The sequence below is a fragment of the Dreissena polymorpha genome, chromosome 15, assembly GCF_020536995.1.
Source record: "Dreissena polymorpha isolate Duluth1 chromosome 15, UMN_Dpol_1.0, whole genome shotgun sequence".
Taxonomy (NCBI): domain Eukaryota; kingdom Metazoa; phylum Mollusca; class Bivalvia; order Myida; family Dreissenidae; genus Dreissena; species Dreissena polymorpha.
The window spans coordinates 66174899-66188851 of NC_068369.1; the positions used below are offsets into that span (position 1 = coordinate 66174899).

The window sequence follows — 13953 nt, forward strand, 5'->3', positions numbered from 1 at the left end:
ATATCTAAGTGGTAAAGGGTTAAATAAGTATCTAAGTGGTAAAGGGTTAAATAAGTATCTAAGTGGTAAAGGGTTAAATACATATCTAAGTGGTAAAGGGTTAAATACATATCTAAGTGGTAAAGGGTTAAATAAGTATCTAAGTGGTAAAGGGTTAAATACATATCTAAGTGGTAAAGGGTTAAATAAGTATCTAAGTGGTAAAGGTTTTAGTACATATCTAAGTGGTAAAGGGTTAAATACATATCTAAGTCGTAAAGGGTTAAATACATATCTAAGTGGTAAAGGGTTAAATACATATCTAAGTGGTAAAGGGTTAAATAAGTATCTAAGTGGTAAAGGTTTTAGTACATATCTAAGTGGTGAAGGGTTAAATACATATCAAAGTCGTAAAGGGTTAATCTGAGAATCTGGCCAAGCCAGGTTGAAAACCTACAGGAACTTATTTGTATCACTGTTGTGAAAGCCATTGTTTTCAATATACAGCAAGGTAGTCACATCATCATTGCCCCTTAGATACAAAGTGAACAAGCAAACAAGACCAGTAAATAAAACTGATTTATTGTATATCTGCTGCATCAGCTAAATTACAGACACCTTTAATGCATGAAATGCCAACAAACATTCCAAATGGTAAAGTATAAAATACGTGTATGCCCAAGTACCATGCGATATATCGTGAACCATATTCCTAGTAATATCAACAAAATCTTACAATCTTCACCAAGCAATTTACACTTGCATAATAAATTAATAATGCAGAGCAATCTTGAATGTTACATGTTACTAGAAAATGCTTGTTTTTCACTGACAAATTATAACAGTAAATCGCTATATATTTTGTTCCAGCTTTCTCCACAAATTATCAGCCTTAAATTCATCCGAAAAGAAAAACACTTAAAACTGCAAAACACAAACCAAATAAACAGACGTACACAAGATTAAAACAATTTTGAACACATTCAAAAAAGAAAAATATTGAGGATGTTTCTCTTCCATTTTTAGGCGCATGTGAGTGATAGAAGCTCTTGTTTCCATGGAGCCCTGACAATTGGTTTCCATGTTAACTAGCGTGTGTTATGCAACCAATGCAGCAGATTATTTCTCTTTGCGGCCTTCGAGGGGTTGTCCCTTATCCTTTCCTCTCAGTTTGACGCCTGAAACACAGTAAACACACCTAGAGCTTTGTCACAAATTTGACTAATAACCCACACTTACTTATCCAATAACCCACACTTACTTATCCAATAACCCACACTTACTTATCCAATAACCCACACTTACTTATCCAATAACCCACACTTACTTATCCAACCTCCACGCAGAGATTTGACTAGAACCTGCAAAGCTGGATCAAGTCCCTGCCTTCATAACCAACCACTTTATGATAGCCGAACCATGTGGTACAATAATTTTTCAGTTGTTATTTAAACTTTTTTTAAAGTTAGATAAATTAATTTTTCATATTGAACCTAAACTTACATGTATACACAATTTTCTAAATATAAAAGGATACTACTTTTCAAAATATAACATTTAAACAAAAATATCAAATCATACCAAATCGGGTAGGATTTTCTTGTGATGGCAGAGATTGTATGAGAGAGCAAGGAATGACAACTCTGCGTGGAGATTGTTATTATTAGCTAAGTTCAAGGGCAAATAACTCAGGAGCAGGTGTGAATAATCATTGTGGATAAAAAACATTATCTAGCTAATCTTGTCAAGATTTACTGAGAGATCTCAGACCGCCACAAGTGCTTCTAAAAAAGCAAGGAGGAGCTACATGTAGACCAATCTGAGGGGGAGGAGCTACATGTAGACCAATCTGAGGGGGAGGAGCTACATGTAGACCTATCTGAGGGGGAGGAGCTACATGTAGACCAATCTGAGGGGGAGGAGCTACATGTAGACCAATCTGAGGGGGAGGAGCTACATGTAGACCAATATGAGGGGGAGGAGCTACATGTAGACCAATCTGAGGGGGAGGAGCTACATGTAGACCAATCTGAGGGGGAGGAGCTACATGTAGACCAATATGAGGGGGAGGAGCTACATGTAGACCAATCTGAGGGGGAGGGGCTACATGTAGACCAATCTGAGGGGGAGGAGCTACATGTAGACCAATCTGAGGGGGAGGAGCTACATGTAGACCAATCTGAGGGGGAGGAGCTACATGTAGACCTATCTGAGGGGGAGGAGCTACATGTAGACCAATCTGAGGGGGAGGAGCTACATGTAGACCAATCTGAGGGGGAGGAGCTACATGTAGACCAATATGAGGGGGAGGAGCTACATGTAGACCAATCTGAGGGGGAGGAGCTACATGTAGACCAATCTGAGGGGGAGGAGCTACATGTAGACCAATCTGAGGGGGAGGAGCTACATGTACACCTATCTGAGGGGGAGGAGCTACATGTAGACCAATCTGAGGGGGAGGAGCTACATGTAGACCAATCTGAGGGGGAGGGGCTACATGTAGACCAATCTGAGGGCATTTTCAAAATTTAACCCTTTGCATGCTGGGAAATTTGTCTTCTGCTAAAATGTCGTCTGCTGAATTTCTAAAATTAGCATTTTCTTCGATTTTTTTTCAAAGAAGACTATCAGAATAGCAAACAGTTTGGATCCAGATGAGACGCCACATTTGTGTGGCGTCTCATCTGGATCCAAACTGATTGCAAAGGCCTTCAAATTTCGGTTCATGCACTGAAAGGGTTAAGGAATTTTTTACACCTTGGTATTTATGCATACCGTAATCGTTTATCCCTTTACCACTTAGATACGTATTTTGATGCATTTGTTGTCCCTCAGAAAGTAAAATTTAATTAAAGACCTTTCTTACTAGATTCAAGTTTTAAAGACTTCATTTCCAACCCTAAGATACTAATGAGCAGCAAACAGCATAAAGCCTGAACTGACTGTGAGTTTCTCGCACGCTGTTCTGGTTTTATGCTGTTTGCACATAGCAATTTTCACTTTGATTCTTAGTGGGCAAGGGGTTAACCATTACAGAAGGGCATGAGGCAGGACGCAACAAGCAGGCTCAGCGTCCTGCTATTAAGATCAAGATCTTTCCCTCTGTGATAAGACACTTTATGGTGATGATATTTGAAATCTTTATTTAATCTCTAAGAAATGAGGAAGTAGTTTGCTTAATTAAAATAGATTGGAAAGCAATTTCATGAAACAAGCACATCTGACCTGTTCCTTTGACCTGATGACATAAAACTTAATACCCAGTATGTTTTTTTTCCACTCAAGTAAAAATTATACCAATATGCAGGGATCATATTTTTTCGGTTTTGTCGGTCCTAGACCGATAGGGGTCATGAAAGACCGATTGATAATCCCAAACAGTCGGTCCGATTCTGTTTGCTAAAATTCCCATGTCATGAAATCGATGCGAGTTACATACACAGTGCACATGCTAACACACCCTAGCTAGAAATGGCGCGGCAGAGGCCGACGCGTATCCCCACGCCGCATGTTTGACTCAGGGGCACCCCATGGTCGGTAATGGGTCCATGCATAGTTGAGATTGACCATATTGTCATAAGAGAAGTTCAGTATCAATAAGAAGTGAATCGGTGGAATAATGAAGAAATTATAGTAAAAGACAATTTTGGGTGGGTGTGGCCTATTATGGGCGGGGCGCCCCAGGGTTGGTAATGGGGCCATGCATAGTTGAGATTAACTGTATTGTCATAAGAGAGGTTCAGTAACAATTTGAAGTGAATCGGTGTAGAAATGAAGAAATTATAGTAAAAGGCAATTTTGGGTGGGCGTGGCCTATGTGGGCGGGGCGCCCCAGGGTTGGTAATGGGGCCATGCATAGTTGAGATTAACTGTATTGTCATAAGAGAGGTTCAGTAACAATTTGAAGTGAATCGGTGTAGAAATGAAGAAATTATAGTAAAAGGCAATTTTGGGTGGGCGTGGCCTATGTGGGCGGGGCGCCCCAGGGTTGGTAATGGGGCCATGCATAGCTGAGATTGACCGTATTGTCATAAAAGAGGTTCAGTATTAATATGAAGTGAATCGTTTAGAAATGAAGAAATTATAGTAAAAGGCAATTTTGAGTGGGCGTGGCCTATGTGGGCGGGGTGCCCTATGGTTGGTAATGGGGCCATGCATAGCTGAGATTGACCGTATTGTCATAAGAGAGGTTCAGTATCAATTTGAAGTGAATCGGTGTTACGTAAGAAATGAAGAAATTATAGGAAAAGGCAATTTTGGGTGGGCGTGGCATATGTGGCTGGGACGCCCCAGGGTTTGTTATGGGGCCATGCATAGTTGAGATTGACCTTAGTGTCATAAGAGAGGCTCAGTATCAATTTGAAGTAAATCGGTGCAGAAATGAAGAAGTTAATGTAAGATAACATACAACAAGGGACAAAATTGTCACAAAACCAGGTTTTCATTGTGAAAAAAAATCTGATAAAGGGAGACAACTCAAACTGAACTTTTGAAATAAACAAACAAAATTAACCCCCTTTGTAAGTTTGTTTTAAAATAAATCTATTTTTAGTCGTGGCGACCTTGACATTGGAGATATTGACGTGATTCTTTCGTGCGACACACCGTCCCATGATGGTGAACAAATGTGCCAAATGATTTTAAAATCTCATAATGAATGACATAGTTATAGCCCAGACAAGCTCATTTATGGCTATTTTTTACCTTTGAACTCAAAGTGTGACCTTGACCTTGGAGATATTGACGTAATTTTTTCGCGCGACACACCGTCTAATGATGGTTAACAAATGTGCCAAATGATTTTAAAATCTCACAATGAACGACAAAGTTATGGCCCGAACAAGCTTGTTCCGCCCGCCCGCCAGCCAGCCAGCCAGCCTGCCCGCATTCGCCAATCTAATAACCAGTTTTTTCCTTCGGAAAACCTGGTTAAAAATGAGTGAAAATCTCTGACCCGGCCCCGCCCCAACCCCCATAACTTTTGACCCAGGGGTCAGATCAAAATTCCGTCACTGTCACCATCGCACATATGCTCATAGCTACCATGTATGTAAGTTTCAAGGTTGTAGTGCTAATAGTGTAGGAGAAGCAGGTGGCCAGGACGGACAGACGCACATCAATACAATATCCCCACTTTTTCTCCGAAAAACGTGGGGATAATTACATTCTTATCTTGATAAGGTACGATAAACCAATCGCTGCAGTCTCTAAACCAGTCAGGATCAGTTTATAGCACGTCAGACCAAGAATCAAAAACTTGTGATCAGCGGATTAAAGATGCGTCCGAATTAATGGAGGTGGTCGAAAATGTTGCAAACTGTAAAATTCGCAAAACAATTTATGAGCCGGTAATGTACATATCGATCGATTTTCGGTGTCATTGTTATCACTGTGAACTGTAATAAATTTCAAAATATTTGAGATAAAAATTAAAAACGATTATTTGGTTTTGTTATTGTCAGTAGCAAACCTCCTCACAGTCATTTGTTTGTATATATTATAACGTAATTTTTCATGATTTCAGATGTAAATTTTCGGATACTTTTTCCCAATTTAAATCCAGACAGATTGATGTTGCGGAAAATATGATCCCTGCCAATATGTATTATCATAGTTAAAAGCATTCACAGAACATTGTGTGGAAACCATCTTCCTGCTAAAAGATTTGACATATTGACCTCTAAATAAATGGGCTTCATCCTTTCCCCCAAGGTCACCAACGAACCAATATACATGATCTAGGTCAAGTATGTTCTAAATATCATGCAGAAACCAATATCTTGATCCAAGCTCATCTGACCTTTACCTTCCACCTAAAGACCTAAAAATCAACATGTGTTTTCTTTTCCAGCCATGTTACCACTGTATCAATTTGAATGATGATCATTAGTCAAAGAATTCTTCAAATATAGTGCCAAAACATATTTCCTTCTACAAGCCTTTATGATCTTAGCCTTTAGTTTAGTTTAAACCTACTTACTTGAGCTCAATTGTATCGCAAGCCAACGGCTCATTTAAAGCGCTCATGAGTCCGTTTCCTGGGAATAAAACCAGTACTTGGTGTCTTTTGGGGGTGAGGTGTCTAAAGAACTCTCCCAACTTGGGTATCGAACCATGAACTCCTGGTCACTGGGTGGAAACCTTATCCACTACGCCGAGGCGACCATCTCATCTTAGCCTTTGACCAGGAAACCTCAAAATCACCCTGAAGCTTTCCTTTCTCCCAATATACAGTTACTTATTTGCATGATCATTGGTAAAAGTTTTCTAAAGATATCACGAGGAAACTAATTTATTGCGACAAGTACTGTGACGTTTTCCTAAGACCTGTTTCCATCAGAATTGATATGCATCGTAACCATCAAACCAGTTAGCATGGTTGTAGGTTAAAGCGTTCTTTGGCAGAAACAAATGGTCTTCAGTAATTCCTCACAACCTACTATCACATTGACAGGCCAAGCAATAGTGGGGGGTATAATAATTTAATATTAATCGATCTGAATGGTTTGGTATGACATATATTAATTACAAAAGTGTTTGCATACCGAGGTTGCGTTCCAGTTTGGATATGATCTGCTGGTTTGGGATAGCCTTTCCCGCCTCATACTCATTCACAACTTGGGGCTTCTCACAGATTTTCTGAAATCAGAGTATAAATAATGTATTGAAAATGCTATTACATGACTGTATAATGACTAATAGTACATGTAGGGCTTTCCTAAGATTTGGTATCTTTTCTGAAAATCAGGTGTTTAGAAAGATTAAAAAGAAATACCGGTACACATCTTCAATTCAAAAACATTATTAATATTTTTTCACCATAATTGAAACTTTTTATAGTCATATCATAGCTAACAACTGGCATAGGTAAAATAAGTAAGTCACCTGGTAAACTATTGGCTATGGATTCCCAGGGTATGAGAACAATACTTGAACAGATGGCTAAGTAATGATAGGGCACTGGCCTTGCTTAACAAAACTTTTTACACAATTATATAAAACTTACAAACACAATCATTTAACAAGATTTCCATCACTATGAAGTGTAAATGTGTCCAACCCGTGGACTGTCGCAGCTTATGTATTAATTTGGCAAGGTTGGGTGCCACACACTCTTGCTTACTGTACCCTTTCCCACTCAGAGCCAAAGTGGAAATGGCTATGTGCACACAGCATAAAACCTGAACAGCCTGCGAGTAACTCGCAGGCTGTTCAGGTTTTATGCTCTTTCCTGCTCATCAATAACTAAGGGTTGGAAATGAAGCCTTTAAAACTTGAATTTAGTAAGAAACATATTTGATTAAATGTAACTTTCTAATGGACTACAAATGCGTCAAAATACTTCAATCTAAGTGGTAAAGGGTTAAAGGGATCTGTTCACGTTTTGGTTAATTGACAAAATTGAAAAAAGTTGATTCAGATTTGCAAATTTTCGTTTTAGTTATGATATTTGTGAGGAAACAGTATTACTGAACATTTACCATAGTCCAATAAAGCCATTATATGTATCTTTTGACGATTGGAAAACCTAAAAATTATAAAGCAGTGTTTTTGTTTCAGTTTTGGGGGAAGGGGGTCGGGTCCCCTGGGAGATGGAAAATTCGCGCGTTAATGGGGAAAAGGGAGAAATTTCTATGCTTAGCTAGTAACAGTACAAAATCAAGTTTTAACACTATAATTCACCATACAGAGGGAGAAAAACATAATTCAAACTCTTTTATTCATTAACATGTTATGTTCATGTTCATAGTTCAACATTTCTGGGCTTTTCAGCGAATTTATCAATTATTCTGGTGACATCCTCTTCACCAAGTCTCTCCGTGTGCAGACAAAGTCTGATAAGGGACTTCAGTGTAGCTTCCCCAAGCCTGTTTCTCTGTGGCGTGCAAAGCAGGTTGAGCAAACTAAACAGTCTTTCAACACTCTCTTGACCGGACGTTTCTGGCGTTTCACTGCCGGCATTTGAAGAAGACTGACTTTTAAGTTGTACTTGTTTGAAAAGAATATCAATTTATTTTTAAGTTAAAACAGATTTGTCAATTTTTTTACAATAGCTTTTGTTGTTGTGCGACATGTTGGAATACGTATGGTTTGCGGTAGATATCGTAAAGCGAAAGTCGTGATAGTGAACTATGTACGGTTTGCGGTAAAGGCTAAAATAAAGTAAACACGCGGATGCAGTTCAGGAAAATTGTAGTAAATTCGTAAAGAAAGTCGTATTTAAATGAGGTACATGTATTGATTAAAATTGAATAACACTTCCGAGAGAGGAATTTTAAAAATATTTGGGGGAAAAATATATACTCTAAAGATGGGGGAATGGGGCCGAATAACCGAATATTTCATTAAAAAAAACACTGTAAAGCGTTGCAACGCGAAACGATTGAATAATTTGAAGAGTTCTGTTGTTGTTGTTTAAATTTACGAAACTACGAAGATTGCTAATATAAGGTATAAAATACTTAAACTGTGTATACCCAGCGGAATAGCCGAGAGGGCTAATGCGTTTTTACTTCAGACTTACTCCAGGTCTCCGGGGGTCACTGGTTCGAGCCCTGGTACTGGCTACTTTTTTTTCCTTTTTTTAATTTTATTCTTGATTTTTTACTGGAGCTTTTTAGATCCAATGTTTACATTTATCAATTTTAAGAATTTAATGACAAACTTCAAAATATGCCAAAATCTGTGAAAAGGCCCCTTTAAGTACTTTACACAGCTAAAGAAAATAGACTTGACATGATCAATCCCAGATTATTATTATTCAACTGCATTTGCTTAAAATGTAGCCCCAGATTAACCTGGGAAGTCCACACAGGCTAATCAGGGACGAACCTTTTGGCGCGGACAGGATATGAGTTAAAAGAGCCTTCTTTAAAGGAAAAATTCCATATAAGTGGAAAGTGTTGTCCCTGCTAGACCTGTGCAGACTGCACAGGCTAATCTAGGATGACACTTTTTCGGCGTAGCTGATTAACGTCACTTTTGACCTTAGGTGACCTTTAGGTTACATTCATAAAAATGCCCGTGGCTACCCACGAATGAATACACTTCATTTAGTCCATTGGCTGATTTGAGAATACCACCAGAACATTGGAAACATGGCCGCGTCTTTCTAACACTGTTTTACTGCGTGTTCAGCATGAAACAATTTTATCTCTTATGAAAAGGCATGATAGAGAGAACAGTTTTACACTCAACTCTTCACATCAATACAATTTGTGCGTAGATTCTACATCTTCGTCAGTTCGCGGTTATGTGTGTGAATGTCAGAGTTTATATACAGGTCATCGCTGGGTCTTCACGAATACCTTATGTTCTGACAGGAGTTCGCGGCCAGTAAAAAAATCGTTATAATAAAGATGCTATAGGGTGAACTATGTGAACTGGAATTTTCTTTAGACCAAAAAGATGTTAAATGAAGATATCCAGCGATATAATTATGGTATGTCAATAATAGATTCTTAATGTGTTTTCAACAATACCATGATAAATATTATTTTTAATTAATTTAACAAGAATTATTCCACCATATTGACTTATGTATTAAGCATGAGCACGATGATTCTCGATACTGTTAATACTCGAATAAAATAGCAATGCCCGACAAACCACTTAAACTGGTTTGTTCGAAGAACGCGCGTATAAATATTTAAAATATGTACGGATACTTCGCGTGTGGCCGGTTGGCTCATATGTTTTAATTTCACTTCCATTTTTCTTTTGGTTTTCTGTTTTGTATCTGCACAGAAAGACATTCGCTATCCTTGATCTCATTCATTGAACTCTTTACCTTTCATAAACTCCAACCACAATAAACGCTGTATATCTTCTTTAAAGATATATCATGTTACATATGCACCAAGCTCTGTTTTCACAGAGATTGGCCTTATAACACTTAGCCAGCTCTTTTTTGAATCCATCCCTTGGTCTGGACCACCTTTGAATCCATCCCTTGGTCTGGACCACCTTATGTATAAGGTTGTGAGCCTAATGATACATGTAATGCTAAATTAAAATCTTTACACAGCTAGAAAACTAGACTTGACATGATAAATCACAGGATATGCAAATGAAACATTATAGCACATACAGTAGCGAGCTCTTTCTTGTTCCATCCCTTGGCCTGGCGCTTAACCTGTCAAGAGACATGACTTTTGACTTGTCTACAAACAGGGCGAACAGGGGTGACCTTTTGTCTGGACTGGATTTTTGTTTAAAAGAGACTTTTTTCACACAAAAACTTCATTTAGCCTGTTCTCACTGTGATGACACTTCACGCACAACGCCACATGCATTATGATCAGTTTCCACAGAGTGTGGCTCTAGTATAATTGGCAAGGACAACAGTCATATGCTTTTGACAGCTTTTGAATAGTCAAGAGACAGGGTTAGACTTAAGTAAAAAGCTGCAAACTATTCTTACAGGGTTCGACATTAACTTTTTTTACAGCAAGACCGTTGGACCAGCTCCTCTTAAAATGTACTTGCCCGAACCTGATGTCTACTAGAACACAAATGACATAGCAAATGAACACAATTGTGTCATGTAACTGTTTAATCAGGATTTATCAGTAAATAATCAGTGAACAACATATTTTTTTATGCATAGAGTAAAACAATAAAATAAAACTTTTTTTTGCTTTTCTCCGTCAAATTCAATCCATGGGAACTGAATCGATTTTCCATCTAGGATAAAATTGGTGTTTTCGTGTTTCTTCATATTTACGTTTCGTGTCAGTTTAAGCGTCGGATTCTTTTTTATTAACTGATTTGTAGGACGAAAATCCGAACTTGAACAAAGCCATTCTTTAAATTACCTTCTCTTGTCTGTTACGCAAAAATGTTTACATTGACAATACCGATTTTTGATAGAAGTCGTAAAATCATGCTCTACAGTTTTACGACACTGCAGAAAATCATTAATATTCATGACAACTTGACCAATGGAAACAAGCAATTTCTGCAGGAAGCTCTCCTTTGCGTCAAAAATAGCGATGAATCATGTGAATGCTCCGCGTTTATTTAAATACACTAGTTTTGTTTTAATGTAAATAACAGATACGAGAGTAATTTTACACATTAAAAATAAAGGTTTTCACAGCAGTTAGTTATAGTTATATGAATCAGTATAGATTTTTGTATGTACGACCAGTTGGACAAGCTAGACCGCAGTTTTACTAGCCCGACCACCGATCTTACTAGACAATGTCTGTCGGACGTGCCTTAGTGTCGAACCCTGTCTTACAGTGGGCAGCTCTTTTTGTGTCCATCCCTTGGCCTGGCGGGCTTGCTGTATGATTTTTGCAAGTTTGAAAGTACTTTACACAGCTATAGAAACTAGACTTAACATGATAAATCACAGAATATGAATCTGAAAATTAATTACACTTACAGTGGCGAGCTCTTTCTGAGTCCATCCCTTAGCTTGACGCGCCTGCTGTATGAGTTTGGCAAGGTCTAGAGGGACGTGCTCATGATGGAGCTCCTCTGTCTCCCGGTCCAGCTTGGCCGTGTTCTTGGCCGCAGAATGCTGCTTGTTCTGACCCCCAGCAACTGAAGGCAGACAAATGCAGTCAGTGACATTGAGGATATTGTTGTGTGATTTCACAATTGCCTATTGACCCAACAGATTTTTGTTCAATTTCGGTAAAGGCTTTTCTAAGGCTTCCTAGATGTGTGACACAGGTGCGGCATTTGGACAAATCAATAAGTTGGATTTAGAGGACTTGCTGCTTTTTTTTAAATTATACTAGGACAAAAACACATCAAAGTGCAATTATTTAAGAAGGATACAACAGCTCAATATAAAACAAAGTGAAACACTGCCAAAATTGGTAGAAGCCAGAATTACTTGCTTTACAATTATCTTCATACAAAAGTTAGTCAGACCAGCAGTTAACACTTTGCATGCTGGGAAGTTTGTTGTCTGCTGGCTTTCTATAATTAGCATTTTCTAGGATTTTTTTTCCAAAGAATACTATCAGAATAGCAAACAGTTTGGATCCTGATGAGACGCCACATTCTGTGGCGTCTCATCTGGATCCAAATTGTTTGCAAAGGCCTTTAAAATTCAGTTTTCAGCGCTATAAGGGTAAAGTATGAGTTGAAGGTGAAAAAAATTGGGACTATTGTATAGTGGAAACAAGACAAATTGCCATAATTCTACCAACACTGGTTTCAACAAAAAAATCTTTTTTTAACAATCATATTTGCATGTAGCAGGTCTTTTTTTCCCATGTTTGTGAAGCAACCTTGGTCCCCTCATTTAGTGAAAAAATGAGACCTGCATTATTCAAATTTGTGAAAAACTGAAACACTATCTGTTCAAAATTTGGAATAAATGAGTCTGGAACTTTTTAGAGTTCTGAAAATTTGATCTTGAGTCATGAACTTCTTTAAATTGTGAAAATTTTAGTCGCAGAGTTTGAAAATGTGGGAATAAAGCTCTGCATGGATTAATTCATTCAAATGTAAGAGTTTGAGAGAGATCTACCAAGCATTTCAAGAGGAGTTGAAAACTACAACATTTTGGATTCAATATTTCACAGTGGAAAGACACAAAGGGCCATTATTACATGTGTAATTTGTGAAAGTTTGAACCTGATCCAACTAGAAATAATAAAGGAGTTGAAAAAAAGCTTTGGGATACACATATGAATAGATGGACAAGAGCAATGATTTGCTAATGCCTCCAACTTTTTGGGTTTTAACCATTTCCCTCATCAGAAGCAAAGTGAAAATGGCTTTTGCAACCAGCATAAAACCAGAACAGACTGCGAGTAACTGGCAGTCTGTTCAGGTTTTGTGCTGTTTGCTGCTCATCAGTAACTAAGGGTTCAACATGAAACCTTTAGAATTGAATTAAGTAAAAAGGTCTTAAATTAAACTGAAATTTTTTGGGGACTACAGATGCGTCAAAATACATATCTAAGTGGTAAAGGGTTAAACCATCATGAGTCACAACTGACCTGTAGGATCTGAGAGTCCATCAGATAAAAAATATGGTCGTTTATGTTACTCATTACTTATTTATGTTACTTTTAAAAATTAGACCTGTTTTTGCCATGACTATATCATTTTTTATAGGGGGGGGGGGTCAGTAAGCTTTAAAGAAACAACAACTTCAAATCAATATTTATTGTTTATTTCTCACTGTATTGTAAGAATTCTTCCAACATCTCAAACTGAGGGCAATTAGGTGATTTTATGACACAAATATGCCCACTCCCAACATTATTAGACCCGTAAATCTCCAAAGAATCAAACAAATTTGGGGCATTTAGCTGGGTCTCTTTTGATTGCTTTGACTTAAACTTGGATATTAATAGTTGTTTTTATTGCAAATGCTCTTAAACAAGGGCTGTAAAACATGCATGCCCCCCATATGGGCTCTCCGTTGTAGTGGCAGCCATTGTGTGAATATATTTTTTGTCACTGTGACCTTGACCTTTTACCTAGTGACCTGAAAATCAATAGGGGTCATCTGCGAGTCATGATCAATCTATCTATCAAGTTTCATGATCCTAGGCATAAGCGTTCTTGAGTTATCATCCGGAAACCATTTTACTATTTCGGGTCACCGTGATCATGACCTTTGACCTAGTGACCTGTAAATCAATAGGGGTCATCTGAGAGTCATGATCAATGTACCTATGAAGTTTCATGATCCTAGGCATGAGCGTTCTTGAGTTATCATCTGGAAACCATTTTATTATTTCGAGTCACCGAGACCTTGACCTTTGACCTAGTGACCTGAAAATCAATAGGGGTCATCTGCCAGCCATTATCAATCTACCTACGAAGTTTAATGATCCTAGGCATAAGCATTCTTGAGTTATCATCTGGAAACCATTTTACTATTTCGGGTCACTGTGACCTTGACCTTTGACCTAGTGACCTGAAAATCAATAGGGGTCATCTGCGAGTCATGATCAATCTACCTATCAAGTTTCATGATCCTAGGCCTAAGCGTTC

General features: G+C 38.1%; 1 protein-coding gene across 1 annotated transcript in view; it reads right to left on the bottom strand.

Moving 5' to 3' along the window:
* Window positions 1–545: 545 nt before the first annotated feature.
* Window positions 546–13953, bottom strand: part of LOC127860988 (endothelial differentiation-related factor 1-like) — a 30497-nt gene continuing 17089 nt past the window's right edge. Inside the window, exons 3-5 of the mRNA XM_052399320.1 lie at window positions 11372–11532; window positions 6525–6618; window positions 546–1157 (exon numbers count right to left, since the gene is read on the bottom strand). Of these exons, the coding sequence (XP_052255280.1) occupies window positions 1099–1157; window positions 6525–6618; window positions 11372–11532 (314 nt within the window). The 3' untranslated portion in view covers window positions 546–1098. The remainder of the gene's footprint in view (window positions 1158–6524; window positions 6619–11371; window positions 11533–13953) is intronic.